The sequence below is a fragment of the Orycteropus afer genome, unplaced genomic scaffold, assembly GCF_000298275.1.
Source record: "Orycteropus afer afer isolate SDZICR_OR568_19922 unplaced genomic scaffold, OryAfe1.0 scaffold00032, whole genome shotgun sequence".
In the NCBI taxonomy this organism is placed as follows: domain Eukaryota; kingdom Metazoa; phylum Chordata; class Mammalia; order Tubulidentata; family Orycteropodidae; genus Orycteropus; species Orycteropus afer.
In genome coordinates, this window is record NW_006921619.1 from 13,553,262 (window position 1) to 13,578,717 (window position 25,456).

The 25,456-nt window shown below is 38.8% G+C and overlaps 1 protein-coding gene across 1 annotated transcript in view; it reads left to right on the top strand.

The window, feature by feature from the left end:
• The window catches only part of LOC103192915 (LIM domain containing preferred translocation partner in lipoma), a 637,368-nt gene that overhangs the window by 413,606 nt on the left and 198,306 nt on the right, over positions 1–25,456 (top strand). Inside the window, exon 5 of the mRNA XM_042780290.1 lies at positions 5,585–5,711. Within this exon, the coding sequence (XP_042636224.1) occupies positions 5,585–5,711 (127 nt within the window). The remainder of the gene's footprint in view (positions 1–5,584; positions 5,712–25,456) is intronic.

Sequence of the window (25,456 nt, forward strand, 5' to 3'; positions counted from 1 at the left end):
TTGAACCGCCAGCCTTCTGGTGAGCAGGCAAGTGTCTTAGCCACTATGCTACCAGAGCTCCCTTTCAATGTTGTAGTAGTTAGAAATGTATAATAATCTAAATATCCAATAAAAACCAAACTCCCACTCACTGCCTTTGAATCATTTCCAACTCATTAGTGACCCCATTGCATTTCTAAGGCTGTAAATCTTTTTGAGAAGTAGACTGCCTCATCTTTCTCCCATGGAGTGACTGGTGGGTTTGAACCACCAACCTTCTAGTTAGCAGCCAAATGCCTTGCCTGCTATGCCACCAGGGATCTTTTTAATAATAATATCTAACAATATGGGATTGGTCCGATATCATAATGAACAGACAGTGAATTAGAACCACAGTCATCCTGCCTGTGTGAAACTATGGCATTTCTTGATGATACTTTAAAGTCCAGCATTTGACTAAGAATAGCCTTTCCATGGGACATTGCAGCGGTAAAACCTTTCTTCCCAACACTGAAGCATCTAGCCCTTTGCATTGTTCTAGGAATCAAGTTAAGATGAAACATCTTCTCAAGGCAAGTCACTGCCAGACACTAGTGGGGCAAAGAAAAACTCAACCTTGAATAAAGGTTCATTCTGTTCATCAAACTTTTATGTTATAAGTCTTGTTGAGGTAGAGCCAACCAATAGAAATCATGTCTTGAATTGTCTTGCTCTTGTTGTACCAAACCCCTTAAACCTAAGAAGCATTATAAAGCCTAATTAATGGGAAATTTGCATGGGAGTTTTAGCCATAGTATTTGGAAAGTGCTTCTGTTAGCCTTGTGTAAAAGCAACATGAAGTGATACATGAGGAGAAAATATTGAGAGAGGTCTTCTCACCTGATATACACAACTTGTTTTCTCATTTAGGGTGGGGCCCACCTGGGAATGTAGAAAGAGCAGTGAAATGATAACTGTGAATTAAATTGGCAAGAGATCCTTTGACCTAGCTTCTTCTTAACCCTGAGAATCTGGTCTACTGCTATGTACCTTCCCTGTTTCTTTGCTACCAGGTGGGATAGCATCAGTGGTTATACTTCATTGACCTGGATTTATATCCAGGCAGGAAAGCATAAGGGAAGGCTGTTCTGCTTTGAGTAGCTCACATAAGCCCTGCTTTGCTAGTTATCTTCCAGTGTCAAAGGCTGTGATGTGGAGAGATTAATAATTTGCAGAGCTAGTAAAGCATGGTGTTCACCAAATACCATGTATTTCAAGATTTATAGATAAAAGTACTCTGAGTAATGACATCTTTTGCTAAAGTAACAGTGAATGTGAAACTCAGGTATACTATACTGAAGTACTTTGTCAGCAAATAGGAACGTGGAGAGTTACTGGAGAGATATTAGTCTGCAAACATTACACTCCCAAGAAGAATCAAGTCTATTAGTGGTTTGTGAGCTGTCCCTCCTGGTAATTATATCTGCCATTTATTTTATGTTTAATATTTTACAAGTTTTTTCATATGAGTTATATTCTCTAGTTTATAAGTGAGAATATCAATAGTAGGGAAACAAGCTCTCAGGGAACTGAGACATCAAGCCATAAGAGCAAGCATGCTCCAAGCCTGGACACTCTTGAGGCTACTTTGACACATGGACACTGAGGGAGGTATGTGTGGAAAGGAGCTACTTTCCCTTAGTTCAGCCTAGGCCACCAAGAAATTCAGGTTAGGAAACATCACAGCTGCCTTAGTGAAGGTCAGCCCTTTCTCCTGACTGCAGTAAGTCTTCCTGCAGCCCTTCCATGCTGTAATTTGGAATCATCAGTCTTTGGCTCAAAGTCATTGCCATCAAGTCAATTCCGACTCATAGTGGAAATTCATAGTTTCCAAGGCTGTAAATCTTTACGGAAGCAGACTGCTGCATCTTTCTTCCACGGAGCATATGGGAGGCTTGAAACACTGACCTCTTAGTTAGCAGCCAAATGGCTTAAACTACTACACCACCAGAGCTCCTTACTCTTTGGCTAGGACTCCAAATATACCTTAAGAAAGTGGACTTATAGGCATCAGTGCATGGCATAAAAAGGGAAACTCAAACTTTGAAAATTGAGGCTGACTGGAATGGATTTCAAAGCTAGAATCAAACTTTTAAAGGCAAAATTTGTGGGTCTTTCATTTTGTGTAGTTACCATTCATTCTTTAAGGAAATGGAATTTATGAATAGAAAAAGCAAGAGCATACTTTTCTACTGACAGGAAGCTGTGAGGAATTTTCACTTGTGGGTTTCTAATTGTTAACAAACAGGCAATCCTCCTACCCTCCCTTAATTCTCTGTGTCTCATTGCTTTGTGGCCAGTTCTTTTAATCTGAAGCAGAATAAGTATCCAGCAGCTATCTGCCCTTGGCCAGAATGAGCTGCTCCTTCCATTAAATAGTGAGACATTGAGGGTAGAGTATGATAATTCAGTGAGAGTCAGAAAGAAGAGACAGCCACAGGAAATTGCAAACTGCAAACTTGACACAGCTAAATGGGAAGGAAAGAACGAAAATATCAGAAATATATTTTTTCTGGCATGCCTTCAACTCTAAAATGGGACTAATTCTACCTTTTGAAAAGAAGATAATTTCAATGTTTCTTTTTTTAAGAACACATAATTGAAGTTATTTTCCCTATGAGAGAAGGAACCTCTTGTACATCATTACAAATGGACAAGAAAAATGAGCAGCTCCGGTACCCAGAGTTGATAGAGTATTCATTATCGTGTAATTTTTCTGAATATCTTGGCTGCCTTTTCCCAGTGTTTTATCTGCCTGGGTGGTGCTTTGCTGGTAAGGTGGGCATTTAAACTAAATTCAAGTTATCAAGTTCCACATAACTTAGAAATCAACAGCCTTTAAGGACTCAAGGGTAAATAACGAGCAATGTTAAGACCAATATCAGAGTAAATCAGGAGGTTAAAATGGTAACCAGGTATCAGGTAGCCATTTTGTAAAAATGGTTCCTTCAACACATGTGTTTAAATATTAAATGTGATAGCAAAAATTCAAGGTGATAGATGTCCCTGATTCTTCTCCCCCCCCCCCCCCCAGAGTCTTTGGACCTTTGCCTTAGTGAAGACTGTTTACCAGGCTTCCTTTATTTTTAGGACTGTCAGTGGGATTCTGCTTTCTCCATCCAAGGGGGGTGAGAATAGGATAGGCTGATTAATCTTTATATGTTCCTGATTGTATGCCCTAAGTGTAGTGAAAGTTCAGTAGGCTGCAGAAACCCTGTGACCTGCCCACTGCTTACTCAGATGAAGAATGCTGAATGAAGTCCTGGATTGTTTCAGGGGATGCTGACAAGTGGCCTAAGTACTTCTGTAAGTGGAAACCTCTGCAATAATGAGGTTTCCACTTACTCATGTGTGTCTGTTTCTATAGACTACAAAGAACCTATAAATGTGAGTATCTGTGATTTCACTATCAATATCCATAATGCTATGTGCCTTGCACATTACAGGCACAAAAGACCTGATAGAATAGAATCAAAGGAACCTTTGAAAACATTTTACACATAAAGACACTGAGGCCCTGGGAATGGAAATTACAGGACAAGTTAAAGACAAAACTAAGATTGTTCTTAGCTGCTGTTGAGTCGGCTCCCAACTCATGGTGACCCCAATCATGATGTGATAGGACTTAATGAGTTTTCACTGGCTGTTTTTCAGAAGTAGGTCTCCAGGCCTTCCTAGTCTGTCTGAGTCTAGAAGCTTGACTGAAACTTGTTGACCCACAAGTTTGAGTAGGTTTTAAATAGATGAGCTTTCTGTACTATGGATTCCTAGGTAAGAATATATAAAATGCTTCAAAATACTATAAAGTATTATAAAAATATGAACGACACTGATATTTGTGTAATTCATAAACTGGCAGAGCTTTCTTGCTCACCAAGGATTCTTCCCAAGTGTATTTTGTTTACAGAAATAAGTCCTCCTTATTGTATTGCCCCACCTCTAACTTTCATTAGGGACCTAGATTGCATTGACCTGTTATGTCCATAATAAGCCTTCCCAGGAATAACAATTTCCTGAGCCTCTAGCAAGTAAAGGGCAATGTCAGAAAATGGAAAACATATAAATGTATAAATCGCTCACTTCCAACCATTAACCTTTGAGCATATTTCTTTCTGGTCTCCCTCCTTTAAGAGTTTGAGGCAGTAGATGGCCCTTCTTCATGCAGCAACGAGCACTCAGGCTTCTTCTGGCTTGTGCCTCACATGACCACATATAACAGCAAAGGAGGATGGGAAATACAGTCTAGCTGTATGCCCAGAAAGAAGAGGAAATAGATTTGGGCAAGCAGTTACCAAATTCCACCACAGTATTAGGATCTTTTTAATGCATATTAGCCTTTAAATTGCTCAGAAATACCATGACATCTGGTTGCAATTTGGCATTTGATTCCTAACCAGAAAGCTGATGGTTCAAACCCCCCAGCCACTCCTTGGAAGGAAGATTGGGCAATCTACTTCCGTAATGATACTGCCTCGGAAACCCAAGGAGGGTTCACTATGAGTCGGATTTGACTTGACAACAGTGAGTTTGTTTTTTTTTTTTTGGCTTGGCCTTGGTGTTTGAAGATGTTTACAGATTTGCATGTTTCAGAAGCATGACTTCAGTAAAGTCAGCCATGCTCTCAAAATCCACTAATGATTCAATGTTGCCTAAAAATGAAGTCCTGGCATTAACTTCATCCCATCTTTCTGGCCTCATCATAGCTCTAAAACCCATTGCTGTTAAGTCAGTTGCAACTTATGGCGACCTCATGTATGTAGAGTAGAAATGTTCCTCAGGGTTTGCAAGGCTGTCTTTCTAAAGCCTTTCTTCCAGGACACTTTTTGGTGGGTTTGAACCCCCAACTTTTCAGTTAGTAGTTGAGTACTTAATCACTTGTTCCACTCAGGATTTCCTAACTCTGCTTCTTCCCTTTTTCTCACCATTTTTGCTGAGAAACATCTTCTTTTATATGTACTGCATGTACTGTTCTTAAAAGGGCCTTTTTCCTTCCTTCCTTCCTTCCTCCCTCCCTTCTTTCTACTTTCATTTGTTCTTTTTCTTTCTTTTCTTTTCTTCTTTTTTTTTTTTTTTGGTATCTGGTGAAATCCAGTTTATCATTCAAGATCAAACTAAAATGCCATGTCCTTTCTGGCAGACTCTTCCCATCTCAGGGCACTGGATTTGTACCTGTGTTTTAGTGTTTACATTTTATTGTAATGATCTATTTCCATGTCTGTTTCTTCCTACACTATGAGTTGTTGAAGGCAGGAGCCCTGAATAATTTGACTTTATAATTACAGTGCTTGCTACCTGACAGCCCCTCCAGAAGGGTAGATTCCTACTGTTCTAAACATGGATTTCTAAAGCCTGATAGATGACTCCTGTACAGAAGGCAAGTGAATAAAGTGATTTGTCTAAGGTCAGAGACTGAATAGGTAATTAAACTATTTCTAAAATCTAGGTCTGCTAATGGCAAACTCCAGTGCTTTTTCCTCTGCAATGCAAAACACAACTTCTTCAGGCTGATTGCTTTCATTGATACCTAGGTTAGATTTAAAGGACCATGGTGTTTTCTGCTTTTCAGGGCGGACACCCAGTGTCAATGGGGCCTCCAACTGTTCCCTCCTCATTCCGTCCAGAGGATGAGCTTGAACATCTGACCAAGAAGATGCTGTATGACATGGAAAATCCACCTGCTGATGAATACTTTGGTAAGTGCAGTCTAGAGCTGACTGCTGAATTCAGTGTCCTGTCCTGATTTTCTTCCTTGGTAATTTGGAGTGTTTCAGCCCCCACCTGTGAAGTATTTGAGGCTAGATTCATGGGAGTTAGTATGCATACGCCCCCAACTGAGCAATTCTGGGACTTCCTGTCTGAGATTATCAGAAATGTGTCTGCTTAGCTTATATAAAAATCTCAGTGATAATGTAAAGTTGCTTGAGGTAAAAATTTATTCAAATTATTAATTATTTTTGGCAGTAAATTAGCTTCCTATTAGGCAGAAATAGGATTCCTTGTGCATTTAGGTTTCTCACTGGCCTAAAAATACATGCACAAATTATAGAATTAATCATTGGTTAAACTCTGCATTCTTAATCCTTTCCCTATCCCAGTTCCAGGACAGGATGTTTGTTCCCTATATTTTTTGTTTTTATTTTTTAACTTCTCCTCTTTCCAAACCAGTGAATTATGAACCAGTACCAGTGATCAGTTCAGTCCATTAGTATAACATAGCTTTATGAGTTGTCTGCCTTATGTGAGGTGCTATGGAAACATAACATTAAAAGATATACCATAAGTGTGTGTCATACTCTTCCCATTGCAATGGGAGGATGGTTTATATTGGAGTCTCAGATAAACTTTTAAAAGACAAAACATGTTAGAAATGAGAACTAAGGTCTCTCTATTAAGGAATGTTAAAAATGAAAAGTGAACATACAAAGTATATATGCTTCTAATATCATAGCAACAAAAGGTACAACAATAAAGAAGATTGAATTAAATTGTATAATGGATATATATTGCACACTCTGAAAAACAGATAAAGAGTATCTTTGTCTTCAAGGACTTTCCTAGCTCTATTCCTTGTTAGCTTAGAAAACTAGGACAAATTACACTCTCTAAACCTTCGTTTTTGTTTTGTTTTATCTATAATATGTAAATGATGGCTAACTTAAACTGTTATTTTGAGTATTGAATGAAATATTTGTAAAAAGCACTTAGCTAAGTTCTTGGCATGTATAATATGATCAATAATCAAAGTTCTCCCTTTCTCTTTTATACTTACCATTTACTTAAGGACATAAGATATGTCATATAAAAATCTATTAGAATTACCTGATTTAAATTTAAGTTCTTTGCAACAATAAAACAGATGGCACCAATCAGTATAAAATCATTGCCAAGTGAATATTACTAACCATAAGAGACAATCCAGAATAATAGCTAATTTCTGTGAAGTGCTCATGATACGGCAAACACTGTTTTATGTACATGACATGAATTAACTCATTTCATCCTCACAGGAAAACATAACCCTGTGAAGTAGTTGTTGTTATTATTTCCAGATTAGGAAATTGAGGCACAGGAATGTTACAGAATTTCACCCATATCAACAGCTAATTAATTGCAGGAGTAGTATTAGAATCCAGGGTCTTAGTCTATACATTTAAATAACTACATATAGAAGATAAGGAGAGCTAACCACTTTGGATATTTAGGAATGGTTTTATGGAGAACATCAGCTTTGGACAAGTGGAAAATAAGGGATGGATATCCTCTTATAACTAGACAGAGTAAGCAATATATGAGTTGAGGCCTGAATTACTCAAGGAATATTTACTTATGCCAGAAAAATCCACTAGCTGCCTATTATGTACAGATTATCTTGTTAGGTGTTGTGGGTGAATATGGAGCTAGGCCTGCATGGACTTAACTTTAAAAGTGTATTTATACTCTTAATATATGTACACAGTTATGTTGTTTTATTATAACAAAAAAGAAAAAGTTAAAAGTGACTTAATAGAAGTTCAGCTAGTGTTCTTTGAGTATTCAGAAGAATAGAGGCAAGGATAGAGAAGTGTTTATGGAGTAGTTAGGCTTTGGGTAAGGCTCGGAAATAATGCTAATTGAGATTTGGAAGTGGAAAGATAGTGGAAAAGTAAGATTCTTTCTGAAGGGGGTAATTTGACATGACACTGAATAAATCAGCCAAATTGGAGTGCCCATGCTGGAAGGAGCAAATAATGGGAGGTAAGATTGGAGAAGTAGGTGGGGCCAACCTAGAGAGGGCTTTTAATGCTCGGCTCAGGACTAGGGCTACCACCCATCCATTAGTTTGTCATGCTTTGGTGGCCTGTATGGGGCCAGAAGCTAAGCCACCAGTATTTCACATACCAGCAGGGTCACCCATCATGGACAGGTCCCAACAGCACTTCCAGACTAAGACAGATTGGAAGAAAGATCTGGCTATCTACTTCTGAAAATTCGCCAGTAAAAACCCTATGTATAACAACAGAATAATGAGCCGCCCTGGTTGGAAGACATTCAAAATATGACTAGGGAAGAGATGCTTTCTCAAATTAGAGTTGATCTTAATTATGAGGTGGAGTAAAGTCTTCAGAACCTGTATTTGTGTGTGTGTAGCATGACTCAAAATGAGTGTGGAATATACAAAATATGACTCAAGGAGAATTAGAAATTGTCAAAATTGAAATGGAACACTAGAAAAAAACATCCTGTTTGATAAAGGAGAGGATCAGCTTTCATTTTATGCCTCTTCCATTGTTGTTCGTTTGTTGAGGGAAACCATCAGTGAGATGGAGTAACACAATATCCACAACAATGTATTCAGACATAACATGAGTTGAAGCCAGCTAACAACAACAACAACAACAAAGGGTAGGAACTTTGCCTTACATAATGAGTCATTGCACATGAGATAAATGCCACGGGAACTGTTGGGTGGATGATGTAAATGCCGTTCTACCTCTTGCTGGCTAAGTAAATGCAACATGCAAAGGAATAATTAATGGAACTTCCATTTATTGATCTATTCCTTAAATATTTGCTGAGCACCTGCTCTTTGTCTGCCCCTCTGCTGGGTGCTAGAGACACCCAGATGCAGAAGCTCTACTCTTAGGAAGCTCACATGTTCCTGAGAAGGACAAGGGAGAGGCAGATGGGTTAGGGATTTTAGTACAGGTGTCTGCTTGGGTTGGGTGTGACTGAGGTGCTTTGTGAGCATAGAAGACTGGATCCATGAGTCTGCCTAAAGACGAGAGGGAAGGAAGGCTCCATGGAAGTGTGTTTACACCAGGAGGACCTGACCTAAGGGAAAGGATAAGAGTCTTCTCTTGCTTTCTACCAGGATTTTACCTTCAGTCCATTCTAGGCCAGAAATAGTATTGACTGACATGAATTACTGTAAAGGAAATTCTCTTATTTCTACTGCCATCCCTAGACCCACCTCAATCCCATCACCTATTCACTTCCTCCATCACTTTGTCTATTTAATGCTGGCGTTTCAATTCAAACTAGCTGTTTGTTGAAGGTAGTAAAGTATTTTCATGTCAAAGGTCTCCTGCTGGACTGCAAGCTATACATGGAGTGGTAGGAAATGTGAATAAATGCTGTCAACAGACTAGGGTTGTAGGTTCTCTCATAGTCAAGTTGCTTTCATTTTATGCCTCCTCCAGTTTTGTTTGTTTGTTTTTCTTAAGTGGAATAGTTCATGAATGAACTGACTTTTTTGTTTTTTTTCTTTTTTGAGCTTCTCATCACTTTTAACAGTTTCTCTCTATAATTAAAGAAGAATTATAATTACAGTGTGCTTAAAGGTATTGAGAGGGGATATTGAGAGATCAACTCCAGATTATTTATTAATTACAAAGAAAGAAAAGATATACCTTTACAATGGAGAGGTCTTTATCCAGTAATGAAATTATGAAAGTTAGCATCTCCATTATGGGACAAACTGTCATATGCCAATTGATGATTTAGTAGGAAGTACACACCATCGCCCATCTACTATTCTTGTCAAAATGTTTAACCTGAGTCCAATCATGAGGAATTAGAAAAATCCTGATGACAGGACATTCCTCAAGACATCTGACCTATATTCTTCAAAATTACCAAGGTTATATGAAAAGTTAGAGGAGGAACTAGTCTAGATTAAATGAGATTGAAGTGGATGCCATTGAAATGCAAGGCATGAATGTTGATTGGATTATCAATGGCAACAAACTATGAAGGATTTGTGGGGAAAGTTAGAGAAATTTGAATATGAACTATATGTTATATAATATCAATATAACAATGATGATTTATTGAATATGTTAATGATATTCTGGTTACACAGGAAATTATTCTTATTTTTACAAATTACATAACATGATAAAGTATTTAGGATGAAGTATTGTGATATATACAACTTGCTTTGAATATATGTGTGTATGTGTGTGTGTACATACACGTAGGAGGGGAGGGTGGCATTACTTCACGTTAAAACAGCCAGAGATGCTAAGAAAAGAAAAAGAAAATTATCGAAGCCCTTTATGGATGAATTATCTTAAGATTCCTTGGATGGGAGAAATGGAGTCACATTTCTGCACCTTATACATTGTTGTTGTTGTTAAGTGCCGTCGAGTTGTTTCCGACTCATAGCGACCCCACGCACAGCAGAACGAAACACTGCCCAATCCCGCACCAGCCCCACAATCCCTGCTATACTTGAGCCCATCATCGCAGCCACTGTGTCAATCCATCTCGTTGAAGGCCTCCCCCTCTTTCATCAACCCTCCACCCTACCAAGCATGACATCCTTCTCCAGGGAATGGTCCCTTCTGACAACATGACCAAAACAGGTGAGACAAAGTCTGGCCATTCTTGCTTCCAAGGAGCATTCTGGCTGCACTTCCTCCAGGACAGATCTGTTAGTTCTTTTAGCAGTCCACAGTACTTTCAGCATTCTCCGCCAGCACCACAACTCAAAAGCATCAACTCTTCTTCGGTCTTCCTTATTCATTGTCCAGCTCTCACATGCATACCAGGCGATTGGAAATATCATGGCTTGCGTCAGGCGCACCTTAGTCCTCAAGGAGATATCCTTGCTCCTCAGCACTTGAAACAGTTACTTCGCAGTTGACTTCCCCAATGCTATACATCATCTAATGTCCTGACTGCTGCTTCTGTTGGCATCGATTGTAGAACCAAGCAACGTGAATTCTTTGACAACCTCAATCTTCTCTCCATTTATTGTGATGCTGCTCATTGGTCCAGTTGTGAGGATTTTTGTTTTCTTTATATTGAGATGTAATCCATACAGCAGACTATATTCTTCAACCTTCATCAGTAACCTTATACATGGGACCATTTTAATGACTATGATACTAAAACAAACAAAGCCATTGGCCTTTGAGTCAATTCCAACTCATAACTACCCTAAAGGACAGAGTAGAACTGCCCATAGGGTTTCCAAGGCTGTAATCTTTGCAGAAGGAGATTGCCACTTCTTTCTACACTACCACATAGCCACTGGTGCATTCAAACCTCCAAATTTTTGGTTAGCCACCAAACACTTAACTACTGTGCCACCAGGGCTTCTCTAATGACTATCATAGGTCTTTGCAATTTGCCTTAGTTATGTATCTGTTCCATTATTTTCTACCAGACACATACCCTTTTTTTGAGATGTTGAGATGTTTTGAGATGATGTCCAGGATGATGGTGATGATAGTAACTGATATTTACCTAATGTTCTTCAGGTTTACAAAGTGCATTCGCAACCATGGTCTCACTGGCAGATCTAGGAATGAACATCATGTCTTCCCTTTTCAGATGAGAAAACAGATTCAGAAAGGTTCAATCTGTTGTTCAAGGTCACATAGTTAATAAACTTCAGAATTTGGACTCACTCTTCCACTTTCAAGTCTGTTCTGATTCACTACATTAAAGGAAGGCATATGCTGTTTCTGCAGATTGTCAATAGTTAGTTATTCCTACCTCATGTCACCCTCTCCTTTCTCAAGTGATGATCTTCAAGTGAAAGATGGAAGGTCCACTATACGTTTGGTAGTCCAGACTTTAACATCACTGATGATATGTTTCAAGTATATTTAATTAACTGACATGACCCTAAGCCTAGGCTTTTTGCCATGGCTCAGCTACACACTTTAGGAAGTTAGCACAACTGGTACATTCCTGTCAACCATATAAGCTACCTTTTAACCCTTCTGCCAACCTAGGCAGAAGAAGGGGAGGGGAAAGTTGCTTATAGCCACAGCTTATCCTGTTCTCTCAAGCCAATTCTTGATAAAACATTACAGGCAGGAATCCTTAATTGAATCTTAGATAGGTACCTTTTTAAAATTGATTTCTTTTGAAAAGATGCTAATTTTAGTATCCCCGTGCTTCCTTCTTCCATCTTCATCAAAAGTTATGACTTTGCATTACAGTATTAAGTAAATACTACAGAGGGTGGACCATGATAACAGCAATTGCGTAAGTCCATATCTTTGAGGGGTAGATAAAATCTCTTAAGCAGTGAACATTTCTCACCTGCTTGGATTTAAGTTTGCACTATAATGGATTCCCTGCCCATCTCCAAGTGTCTTTCCTTCTTCAGTGGTGACCTTGAGTGGACTTGGTGAGGGTAGAGAGGAAACATAGAAGTTGGAGGTAGGAGAAAATTCTTATCTAATTCACTTAACCAGGTAGTGAATCTTTAGCTCAAATCATTTGCAATAAAGAAACATACTTTGATTCAAATGCTTGCCTCTTGGAGCAATCTGGTTCCCTGGGTAACTAGAAAAATATGTTTAGAACTGAGGAGACTCTTAGTTGCAGTGATAGACACAGAGAAGGAACAAGAGGTGATGAACTATAAGTTAATTATAATTTAAACTAAATTTTAGAACTTAAAATGGAGGGGAAATTTTAGAATAAACTGTTAAATGAATAGGGGAGAAAGGTATAATTGCTAGAAAATTGGGAACTCTACCTGGCTGGTCACTGGCTTTGAAGATTCTGTTTTTCAGACAGTTTATAGAGGAAAATGTAAAGGAAAGTTGAGTTTATTTCTAGATAATCTTAAGACACTTCTTTAAGATTTTCCATGAGCTTTCCTTGTTGACCGTTGCCTGGAGCCTCTACATTGTGTACTTTTATTCGTTTTGTTGTTGTTGTAATTTTTATTATATAATTTTATTTTTTGTTGTTGCTGTTGAAATGCGCACAGCAGAACATACACAAATTCAACAATTTGTACATGTACGATTCAGTGGCACTGATTACATTCTTCCAGTTGTGCAGTCATTCTCGGCTTTCCCAGGTTGTTCCTCCTCAATCAATATAAAGTCCACTGCCTTTACATTTCCTGTCTAATCTTTTGGGTAGCTGTTACCAGTTTGATCCCATATATACTGTTCTTAAAAAGAGCACAGTGCTCAAGGCAGACATTCAGTATTAGTTAAGCTAAACTGTTGTTTGGTTTTAAGAAGACTTCAGGGAATATTTTTTATTTAAGATTTAAAGATTATCTCAGGATAAATGGTTTTGAGGATTCATCTAGCTTCCATGCCTCTAGAAAATAGGATTCCATGTGAATTTTAAATTCTGTTCTGTATTTTTTTTCCTTTTAGTAACTATTCTTCTAAAGAATCTTCCATCAAAAACTTCAGTAATGGTAGCTGGGCACCATCCAGTTCTTCTGGACTCATGGAAAAGTAGGTTTCTTATGTACAACTGAACACCTGATAGGTTTTGGTTTCTTTGTTTAGAGGTTTAGGGCTAGGGTTTCATGGGATATCCAATTTAATTGGCCTAATATCCTTTTTAATGCTTCTGCTCTATCTAGTAGTTGTTGTGTGCTGCCTGAAGCCTTAAAAGCTTGCAAGTGTCATCCAAGATACAACAGTTAGTCTCTATTTACCTGGTTGTTGTTGTTATGTGCTGTCAAGTCGTACCCGACTCATAGCGACCCCTCCTTGGGTTGCTGAGGCAGTATCACTGCGGAAGTAGATTGCCCAACCTTCCTTCCGAGGAGTGGCTGGTGGATATGAACTGCCAGCCTTCTGGTTAGCAGTCAAGTGCCTTAGGCACTATGCTACCAGAACTCCTAAAGAACAATAGAGAAAAAAAAAAAAAAAGGAAAGTCCAGAATAGGTGGGAAAAATGGAATGTGTGGTTAATTGATTCCATGGACAACTGCCTCCTTTTCCATGAGACCAGAAGGACTGAATGGTGCCCAACTACAGATACTGAACATTTTTATCAAAGACTATTTCATTCATTTTGAAGGAGAAGCATGTTTCTAGGTGAGATGTTCCATATCTGTATGTCTGTGACCATCATCATGACAAGTCTTTCCAAATAACAGTGTTCTGAATGAAAACAACACTACTGGAATAGAGCATCACTGAAAATGAAAGTTGTAATGTATCCAAGGATGGAATGAAAATATCTTGTAGCATATTTTTAAATACAGAGGTTTAATTTTCTTGGCATGGTTTATATGGTATTGTCTTATGCCTTCTTTTAAAAAAATGAAGATTGTGAGTCTTCAAATTGTTAGGGAGCTATCTGAAGAATCACTTTAAATTCTCTTCACAGAACTTGGAATTTATCTGAGAATTTTCTGTTCATCTCTGTATATTATATTTAGTGGAGGACATTGATAATGTTTGTATAAAGCCAGAAGTTTGTTCTAGTGCAGCTAGGCTTTACTCTTTCAAAGTATAGTTGGATAGAAAGAGAAGATATAAGGCATTAGGGACTTGGCAGGTGTTAGTCTTTGAAAGAATGAAGCCATGAATGGGAATTTACTGGGATTAACATTGATAATACCAACCCACCATGTTTGGTGCTTTGTATCTTCTCAATTGAGATAAAAATGAAAGTCCAGTGAATGTCCATGAATAGAAGCAGAATGTTCTGAAAAATAGGGTGATAGAGTAAGCATCTCCAGAAGACTTTGACTGAGATGCTGATGAAACTGGAAATCAAAATTTGAGTTGCAAGCAAAGGTGTGAAGAAGAGAATACATAGGATTCTGACTGATACTAGAGGACTACAATGTGGAAAAGGAATTTGGCTTAATCTTTGTTGGTCTAAAGTTAGCACAACAAAGGCAAGTGAATGGAAGTGGGTAGACTCACATTCAGTATTGAAATAACTTTTTTAACAGACAGAAGAAAATTATTGAAAGAGTCTATCTAGGACAAAGTCCAGTGGAAGGATGGTGATAGGTACTCAAGCATCTGGTAGACAGTTAGATTAGATTTCTCAAGTACTGTCCAACTCTGATATTCAGTGACTTTAGGCATCTAATCTTGCCTAGGAATCAGCCTCTTTCATGGCATTTCAAGTTCTGCCTCCTGATTCTGCCACCTGTCTCTCAGTTTGTCATTGTAGTAGCTTACATGTTGGTGGAATGCCACTTACTATTTCAAATACCATGAGGGTTGTCCCATAGTGGATATGTTTCAGCAGTGCTTCCAAACTAACACAGACTAGGATGAAAAGCCTGGTGATACAGACTAGGATGAAAAGCCTGGTGATCTACTTCTAAAAATCAGTCAGCAAAAACTCTGGATCACAGAATATTGTCTGAGACATCAACTCACGTATTTTGGACATGCCATCAGGAGGGACTGATCACTGGAGAAGGATGTCATTTTTGGTAAAGTGGAGGGCCAGCAAAGGCAAGGGAAACCCTCAAGTAAATGGAATGGCAAAATGCCCACAAGAGTGAACTCAGCCTTCCTAAAAGCCCTGAAGATGGTGTAGGGCCAGGCAATGAACTCTTTGGTTATTTATGGGGTTGGCATGAGTTGGAGCCAAGATGATCATGGCTGAAACAAACAACCACACATCTGACTATCACTATTTTATTACAACTAACATTTATATAGCACGGTGTAAAACACTTCTGTAATTGTTATGTCATTTGAGCTAGACAGCAAAACAGATAGTGTGCTTTTTTCCATTTGGCCATTTAGCATTTGAAGCACTATGGATCTGAGTAATGCAGGGACCTTCCCCTCTGCAGGGCCCTCCACAATACCTACAAGTTATACCAATAAGTAGCAGAATTGCCCTGGCTCCCAAGCATACTGACTCCAGATCCTGTCTCCAACCCATCACGCTGCCGGACACCACTCTCCTGGCTTGTTCGTGGACCATTAACATACCCTGTACCTTAGAACAATCTGACTCCTTGGAAAAGTGCAACTGAGAGGTGTTAAGTAATTTATATTTCATTGTTTTATTTATTTTTTTGTTTGTTTGTGACAAGAAAATGGTTTCCAAAATACTCTTATCCATTACAAACTTGGAAATGACTCCAGGTGAACAGTTGGCTTCAGTGAGAATAGAACCTGAGACCTTAAGGATCTTGTTTGCACATAAAAATGACCTAATTAATGAAAAAATACAAAACCACAATGGAAGAAAAATTAGAAAATGAATGATTCTGAGAAAATGCTTTATTGATTTGGGAGAAAGAATGGGTTTTTTAGTTTTCTGCTTTCCTTCAGCCTTTTGTGTATGGTATCTGTGTGTGGTGGAGGTAGAATGTTTTCTAGTTAATAAGACAGATTGGATGTATTACTTTTGTGGTCGTGACTTTTGGTAAAATGTTTACTCACACCAGTATATATTTATAGAATTAAATAAATACTTATCCAAAGCATTTTATGTGTTCCATCTTTATTGTTGTTGTTGTTATGTGCCGTCAAGTCGGCCCCGACTCATAGCGACCCCTCCTTGGGTTTCCGAGGCAGTATCACTACGGAAGTAGGATTGCCCAACCTTCCTTCCGAGAAGTGGCTGGTGGGTTTGAACCGTCAGCCTTCTGGTTAGCAGTCAAGTGCTTTAGCCACTATGCTACCAGAGCTCCTGTGTTCCGTCTTAGCACACATTAGTTTTTAATTAATTCAACTATTTAATTCATGTCTGTCAAAGGGGCAGGGAGGCCACATCTTCTGACCTCCTCTAACCCCACAAGAGGAAGACAGAATCACTGTCAGTAGCCCAAGGCCTGTCCCTGCAAGGCCAGACATGCTGCCCCCTCCAGCCCTTTCACCAGCCCTGACACCAACTGTTCCTCCCGCAGCATACACCACCTCTCTGCTGGGTTCAAGAATTCACTGCAATGGCCACACAGAACTCGCAGATTATGGAGTTAATTAGGGAAGCAACAGGCTACAATTCAAGTTCAGTAACATGCTCAGTCTTTCTCAGCCTGCTGTCACTCAGTCCAGTCTCTCTCCCAGCAGTGTGTGTCTCTTGGTGTCTCTTTCCCAACAGGTCATGTCTCTCGGTGTCTCTCTCCCAGCAGGACATGTCTCTTACTTCTCTGTCTCAGCAGTGTGTGTTTCTTGCATCTCCCAGCTGGCAGTGAGAGATTCCTTCCACCTCTAGGAGGGCTCCTTTTGAGCCTGGCAGAGTGACCAATTTGACAAATCCCAACATCAGAATTCTGTATACCTGAGAAAGAGCAAACTTCCCAGAAATTTACTTCATGCTGCTCCCAACAGAAATACCCCAGGTGGATAACTTTAACAATCCAGAGCTACTCAGTTGCTCACAGCAAATTTGACTACAGAGCTTACAAAGACTTATGGCTAGAAAAGCCACACTATGTAATTTACTACACTGTAGGTCACCTCCTGGCTTTTCTTGACATTGTCCCTTTTATACTTCAAAAATTAACATCCCTTTCACCATCAGTTTAAGAATAACCATACCCATGAAAGTGTGTAAGCCAGCCAATTCATACCTTTATCTTCCCCCATTTTACATAGCCAATTTCTAATTTGCCCATCCTTATCAAACCAGTACTCTGAGGAGATAAGCATGTTCTTTTCTCTGTAGAATCTTCTCTTCTGCTTGGAAACTTTGGGCATCTGCATCCATAAATAAGCAAAGTCCAGCCCAGTGCAAGCCATCAAATTGCAGCAACTTAATACTAGTTCAGTGTCAAACACCTTCCTCTTCATTTGGTCAGGTTCTGTTCAGCTTAGCTCTAGCCATCCCAGCTAGGTCATGAGTACCAGCTACCAAGTTTGGGAGCTACACTCTCTTCCCTTCACTTCAGACCAGCCAGCACCTTCTCTCTCACATCCTTACTTCTCAGGGACTGTTTCAATGTCCGTAGGCTCACAACACCTTGCCCTTCAAACCAGCCAGCCCTTCCTTTCATCCCCAGCCTCTGTGGTCTAGGTCAAAGAGTACCAAACTCAGCCCATTTTTTCTTTGCTACATTTCCCCCATTTCCACTGAAATGGGCCCAGGTGGTCACAAGCAAGTAACATACAAGCCTACTACTTGCTAGCTTCCTTTAACTTTCTGTCCTGGAAGGGGTTTCTCTCATGGACCATGACTTTCCTGCCTCAATGCAGCCAAAGCCTATCTGCTTGCTTGAAATTCAAAAAAGCCAAGCAGTGATTTTTTTCCTGTGGGTCCTGTCTTCAAACGTAGATCTTCTGTTCTCTCAGTAGTTCTGGGTGGTGCTCAGGTTTTCTACCTAAGCCCTCTATACTCTACACACAAGATTTGAAACAAAAGCCTGTGTTTCTTCTGGAAAAATTCTATTTCCCCTTTTAACATACCAATCAAGTATCAGCCGAAGGAGGACTTACACGCTCTCCATTATCCATACCCCATAATCATTTCTAATGTACAAACAGGTAAGAGAACATTCAATACCCATAGTACATTCAGATAAACATGTAATCTGAAACACATAATCCTTTTTAAGACATGCCAGGTTCATCTCTTCACCTTGATTACCTTCCTGTTCTATGTATATGGCTTTGGGCCTTTTGCTGGGTATAACCAAAAGTGCTAGCCTCTGAATCAATTATATCCTTTAATAGGTAACACCAACCAAAGTAACCATCTAAGAATTCAAAGTTTCACTTCCCAGGTCCCTTCCTTCTTTCTTTTACAAAGTCCCATGCTTCTATGAGTCTGAAGCCACTTTAAGGAATCCCACTTCTGACACCAACTGCCAAAGGGGCAGGGAGGCCACATCTTCTGACCTCCTCTAACCCCACAAGAGGAAGACAGAATCACCATCAGTCACCCAAGGCCTATTCCTGCATGGAACAGCCCTGATGCCAGCTGTTCCTCCCATAGTACACATCATCTCTCTGCTGGGTTCAGTAATTCACTGCAGTGGCCACACAGAACTCAAAGATTATGGGGTTTGTTAGGGAAGCAGCAGGCTACAATTCAAGTTCAGGAACATGATCAGTCTCTCTCAGCCCACTGTCTCTCAGTCCAGTCTGTCTCCCACCAGTGCGTGTCTCTGTGTCTCTCCCCAAGCAGTGCATATCTCTTGCTGTCTCTCTCCCAGCAGGGCATGTCTCTCATCTCTCTCTCTCAGCAGTGCATGTCTCTCACATCTCCCAGCTGGCAGTGAGAGATTCCTTCTGCCTCTAAGAGGGCTCCTTTTGAGCCTGGCAGAGTGACCAAACTAACCAATCCCAGCATCAGAATTCTATACACCTGAGAGAGAGTGGAGTAAACTTCCCAGAAAATTACTTTATGCTGCTCCCAACAGAAATATCCCAGGTGGATAACTTTAACGACCAGGAGCTACTCAGTTGCTCACAGCAAATTTCACCACAGAGTTTACAAAGACTTATGGCTGGAAAAGCCACACTATGTAATTTACTACACCAAAGTTTACAACCACTGATTTGAGATCCTAGGTTATAAAATCATAAAGAAAAATGTGATTTTTTGAAACTATTTACGAACAGCTATTCATTTTCTGGAAAACTGAAGCCCAGATAACTTGTTCAAGGTCATACAGGTGGGAGTGTTTTGAACTCTATCACCAATGTTTCCTATCTGAGTAAAGAAAGAAAATTAGTCTCTGATGGTAGCAAGAGGAATGGCAGGGCTATTAAAAAAAGTGAAGAAGTAAGTTGGGTCTGCAATTTTTGTGAACCCAGATTTGAATATACCTTATTCACACTTAGCCAGGAATATATTACCCTTAAAAATAATAAAATCAATGACTTGTTAGAACCTGTGTAGTAATGTTTACCTGAGTGCCTTGATTTTTAAATACAAAGGAATTGAAAAGATAACCAATGTCTTTTGTCCTCATTATCTTTATCAAATTTACTTATTTGTAATATTTATTGTCTATCTTTTCTGCTAGAATGTGTGACTGAGGGCATCAATCCTTGTTTAGTGTGCTGCTGTATCACCATCACTGGTCCTAGGACAATGCCTGGCCCTTAGGAGATGTTTAATATTTCTCTAATGAATTAATGAAATAAGGAATGAATATTGTGAGCAAATGTTCCATGTTCCCTGCCACAGGACATGGCATACAGTAATCTGCAGGGGGGAAGTGCTTTATTCATTTAATAGATATTTATTTCACATCTCATAGAATCATAAATGTTAGCCCTGGATGGGATCCTAGAGACTATTTAGGCCAAAGTATCTCATTTTCACAGATGATGAAAATGGATAAATTTTTTGTGGTCACAAACTAGTTAGCAACAAAGCTGTGGGTTATGATACAGACATTTATTTACCTACTTAAGAGCAATGAAACACATACACAGTAGGGTAAAACATGGTTGATACATTCTTTGAGCTTCAGTGAAAATGAATTGACACCCTTGGACTTAATCTTCTATAGATGTCTTCTGTGAAAGTTAAGAATTGAATTGGATCAATACACAGACTAAACAGTTGAGTTTTTATTTTGTTTAAATTCTAGATCACATTTTCCCACTCTAGGGTTCTTTAAGGAGCCCTGGTGGTGCAGTGTTTAAAGTGATCATCTGCTAACTCCAAAGTCAGCAGTTTGAAACTACCAGCCACTCTGCAAGAGAAAGATGTAGCAGTCTCCTTCCATAAAGATTTATAGCCCTGGAAACCCTATAGTCAGGCCTACTCATGTCCTCTAGGGTCGCTAAGTTGGAATCAACTCCAGGGCTTTGGGTTTTTGTTCTTGTTGTTATTGTTTTGGGGTTCTTTTGTTATTCTTAATTCCCAGCGCAATCTTTCACATCCTCAACCTCTTCAGTTTCCTCTGTTTTACCATGCTTTTCGCAAATAACACACCCATGTAAATAATGTAACCACACATATAGCATGTAGAAATGGCAATTAAGTAAAAAAATTCTGGCAAAAAAAAATGCATAACATGTCTGTTATTTGCACAAAATATGGTAATCTAGTTGATCAGATGATCAGGACATCTCATTGAAGGAAAAATCCTTTCCTCATGTTTATGTGTGTTGTTCATAGCAACTAGTTGTGGAAGGCCATCCTCTTAAAACAGACCCCTTCATGACTTTTAAACACCACCCACAACTAGAGTTTCATACTCTTGACACAAAGAGCAGATACCCATCAATTCAGTTACATTTGAGTTACTAACAGAAGAAAATAAAAATAAATGTAGAAAAAGGCTCCTGCTACAACATCAAACATCTTTTGTCTAATAACTGTGAAGCACATATAAAATCTGGGAGAGAAAGATCTGGTGCCATTGCATATGGCACACACCCACAAAAAGTCTCAGATTGTGTAGCACACCTATGGCTGTGTACTAAGACTTAGCTATTCCTGAGGCTTAAACTTACAAATATACATTATTATTATTTTTTTTTTTATGTTAAGCAACATGCAGACACAGATAGTTCTGAACTCATCTACCTTTTCCATCCAAACCACCCTCCTCCCTGACCTGCACTTTCTCCACAAATTTTCTTTAAAACACAAAGATCATCATCTCTTTCCAGACTTTTCTGAAGTGACTTTAGGATTGTTAAAGGCATAATTAATTGACTGTCAGCAAGGCCATTGTTTGAACATCTGTGGAGTTCTACTTGGTAGGCATCTGTTTCTGTACTATTAATTGAATAGATTCATTCATCTACAAATATTTATTGAGTGCCTATTATACACCAATCATTGTAGTGTGTCCTATGTAAGATGATAAAAATGAGGTAGCATAATGCCCCAAAGAGAAGGCATTCATTAAATCCTCTAGAGTTTTAACAGAGAACAGATTTCACAACTGGAAAATCCAGTCTTTTTGATCCAGCTTTGGGATTTCTTGCTATTACATACCAACTGACCTATACCACATAAAGTGGCAAAAGAGTCCACATAGGGAGACACTCAAGGGAGCCCCCATGAGGCGTGAAAGGATGGCAATGCTGTGTCTGTGATTAGAGTCCCAGTAAAGACAGCTGAATTCATTTAAAGAAAAATAAGCAAAAGATAATAACCAAGGCCAAGGAACTCTTTCCAACCTTGACTCTCATGGCCTTGACTCTCATGGTGGCCGCATTGCACTAAATTCTCCCCACATTCATTACAGCACTGTCCTGCTCTGGTCACAGTCCCCACTTGGTTCTCTGACTGTCAAACCTTCCCTTTATAGGACTCTCAGACCTGGCTTCACTCCTACCTGGCACTGAGCATCATTTGTTGAAATTCAACAAGAAAGAATGAAGAAACTATACAGAAGTGTTTTGCTGAAAGAGGCTTAGAGGATGCAGTTAAGCAGGAGGTGACAGAAAACAGTTCTTAACCTCCCCTGACTCCTCATATCTCTTCTGTTCAGCCTTAAGATCATGGCAAAGCTGGAAGGGCACTTACAGAAATCATCTAGCCTGAGAGCTCCCTATTCTCCAGCTTCTGAAGGCACTGTTAATCATTTTAGGGAGCCCTGGTGGCACAGTGATTAAAACAAAAGATCAGCAGTTTGAACCCACCAGCCCTCTCTATGATAAAGAAGTGGCAATCTGCTTCTGTAAAGATTTACAGCCTTGGAAACCTTATGGGGCAGTTCCACTCTGTCCTATAAGGTCAGTATGAGTCAGAATAAACTCAATAGCAGTGGTTTTGTATACTGTATACTATCCATGCTATTGTTAGCCTGATATTTTTATTTAAATCAATTAGCTTTTTAACCTACTGCATCTTCATTCATGTTCAGTAATACTCATAATCTGATTTTATTGGTTAAAGCACAATTGCTTTTATCTCATAAAAGACACTGAATTAAATGCTGGATTTAAAATGTTCATCTGTGAACAATTTAATGCCCATAATATTGACAAATACGGATTTGATTCACAAAATAAGTTGATGGGATACCATGGTGAAATAATGTCCTCCAGGTTACAGTTCACATTTTTATAAAATAAACATGTTTTTTTTTTTTTTTTTTTTGTATGTATATATATATATATATATATATATATATATATATATATATTTTTTTTTTGGGGGGGGGGGATGGATGCAGATTATCATTTTATCATGAAAGACAGTGCAGTGGTATAAATAGCCAGACATCAAACATCCAGAGTACAGATTCTGAGTTTGACACTGTCCCAGTGACTCACTGTGACATCTTGGATGACTCCCTTTTCCATGGGCCTCATCTGATGCTTATGGGGTCACCATGAGTTAAAATTGACTTAATGGCAACTAGTTTGATGTTTGTTTTGCATCTTGTATCAAGAGGTTAGACTATGTGATCTACATGGATCCTTTTGGTGTTTTAATTTCTTTGCCTCAAACATATTTCATGTATGGTCCTCTATCCATTTTTAAAATGTAGATGGATAGAAAACATGGCTGTACCAAGTAAAACTAAAATATTGCTTGTGTCATATTTCCAGGGAAGAATTGGAAAATGAATCCTAAGAATTATGTTCCTTACTTCATTTTACACTCTGCTTGATACTGTTTCCCACTTTCTGAATTTTTTGAAAAGCTCTGCAGCATTTACAGTAGCTTTGGATACAAGTTAATAAAAGTAAAATAGGATTGTAGAATACAAGGAATACAATGTGCTAGATAGAGTTAGATACCATAATGTCACTCCGGTTAAGTATTTTTGGGGGGTCAATACTGTTGTTTGCTAATGGTCCTTAGGAGCTCTGGTAGCATAGTGCCTAAGGCATGTGACTGCTAACCAGAAGGCTGGCAGTTCAAACCCACCAGCCACTCCTCCGAAGGAAGGTTGGGCAATCTACTTCCATAGTGATACTGACTTGGAAACCCAAGGAGAGTCACTATGAGTCAGGTCCAACTCAACGGCACATAACAACAACAACAATGGTCCTTGGCATCTATAAGTGATATTAATATTGGTAACTATTAATGTGATAATGGTCTACAGTGTAGATAATGTAGCACTGTCATTGAAATGGATAATTTATATTTTGTTACATAGTATAGTGGAACAAGCACTGGAATTGGAGTCTTTGGTTGCATTTGACATCTGGAATGTGCTTTAGAATATTTTGTTATGCATTATAGAGAATCATTCTTTTAGCAGTTTTCAGATCAGAGTTAAGAGATGGAACCAAAGTCATAATTTAGGTTTTCTTGATTAACTTACATGGGCTTTCAACTCTTTGATACAACTTCTTAGCCTTTGTGAGTCTGAGCAATTTCATCAATTAAAAAGAATCATTATACTTGTTTACTTTATATGCTTACCTTAGGGATCAAGTTAAACAAATAGTTGTATAAATGCTTTCTAAACTATACTGGAGGACAAAAAATAAAAGATGTTAGTATGATTTCCTAGTGCAGTGTCTGGCTTGATTTATCCCATTTATGATTAGTGTGTAATAATGATCTCATTGACTTTTCAGTGGTAATGTTTGTCTCTATTTGGGTTATTAACACTTCGTATTTATTTATGTTGTTCTCCTGTTTTTGGAATATCACTAGAAACTAAAAAAAACAAAGCCCATTGACAGTGAGTCAATTCCAACTCATAGCGACCCTATAGGACAGAGTAGAACTGCCTTATAAGGGTTTCCAAGGCTGTAAATACTGCCTCATGTTTCTCCCGTGGAGTGGCTGTGGATTAGAATTGCTAACCTTTCAGTTAGCAGCCAAGTGCCTTAACCACTGCACCACCAAGACTCATGGAATATTTTTAGGGGATACAAAAAATGTTCTAATCTTTGTGTGTGAGAAAGCAGCACATCAAGAGATGCCACAATGTTCTCATTTGCTGACCAAACTACTCTTGCTTTTTTAATGTGGAATGCACAAGAACTAATTGAAAAGAAACAAAAATGAATTTTGACTCAGATTGTGCAGGATGAATCATAACCCACTTTCTCATCTGAGATGTGAAGAAAAATAAAGAAAACCAGCCACCACACAGTTTTACTGTCAGTGTCAGCATAATCAATATAGAGCTTTTTTTTTTTTTTTTCAGTAGCACAAAGAATTCATTACTACCAGGCTGAGAACTGCAGGTACTAGAACACCTGATTAATTTTCTCATTGTCTATAATTTGCTGAAATACTAGTATGGCTTCTTTCTTTTTCTGTTGGGCAAGAAAGCATTCTATTGAAAGAATTTTGGCCCCCTCAGCAGTTGTCACCCAAACTATTCAGAAATGTACCTGCCTCAACGTGCCTTGGGCTGGCCCAAGGTGTCACAGTTGAACATATCTCTGTTCAATAGTTAGAGGCCAGTAAGAGACTGGACAAACTGGTCGAACAATAGCTGGTCCGAGAGTCAGTTTGTTAGGCTGAAGGGATCAAGGGTCAGCAAAGTAACAGAAACCTGGTCAGGGTGCAGTGGCTTCTTCCCTGAATGTAACTTGCTTGGGCTATTGATCTGTATGATGAAAGAAAAGTGAATACTGGGTCCTGCTGGTTTCCAAAGTCCAGATGTATAATCTACTTGGATTGCAAATGTAGTTTAAAAAAAAAAATAATCTTTTGTTTGTTTGTTTTTTAAATGAGAGGCTCTATGACTTACCCCATAACATATTCTCCCATTCCTAAGTCAGGGTTAATTTCTCTCCAATTCTTGCTACTGTTGTATTTTATTCATAACACTTAGGGCCTTTATCTCTCATATATATATATATATATGTGTGTGTGTGTGTATATATATATATATATATATATATATATTGTTGTTGTT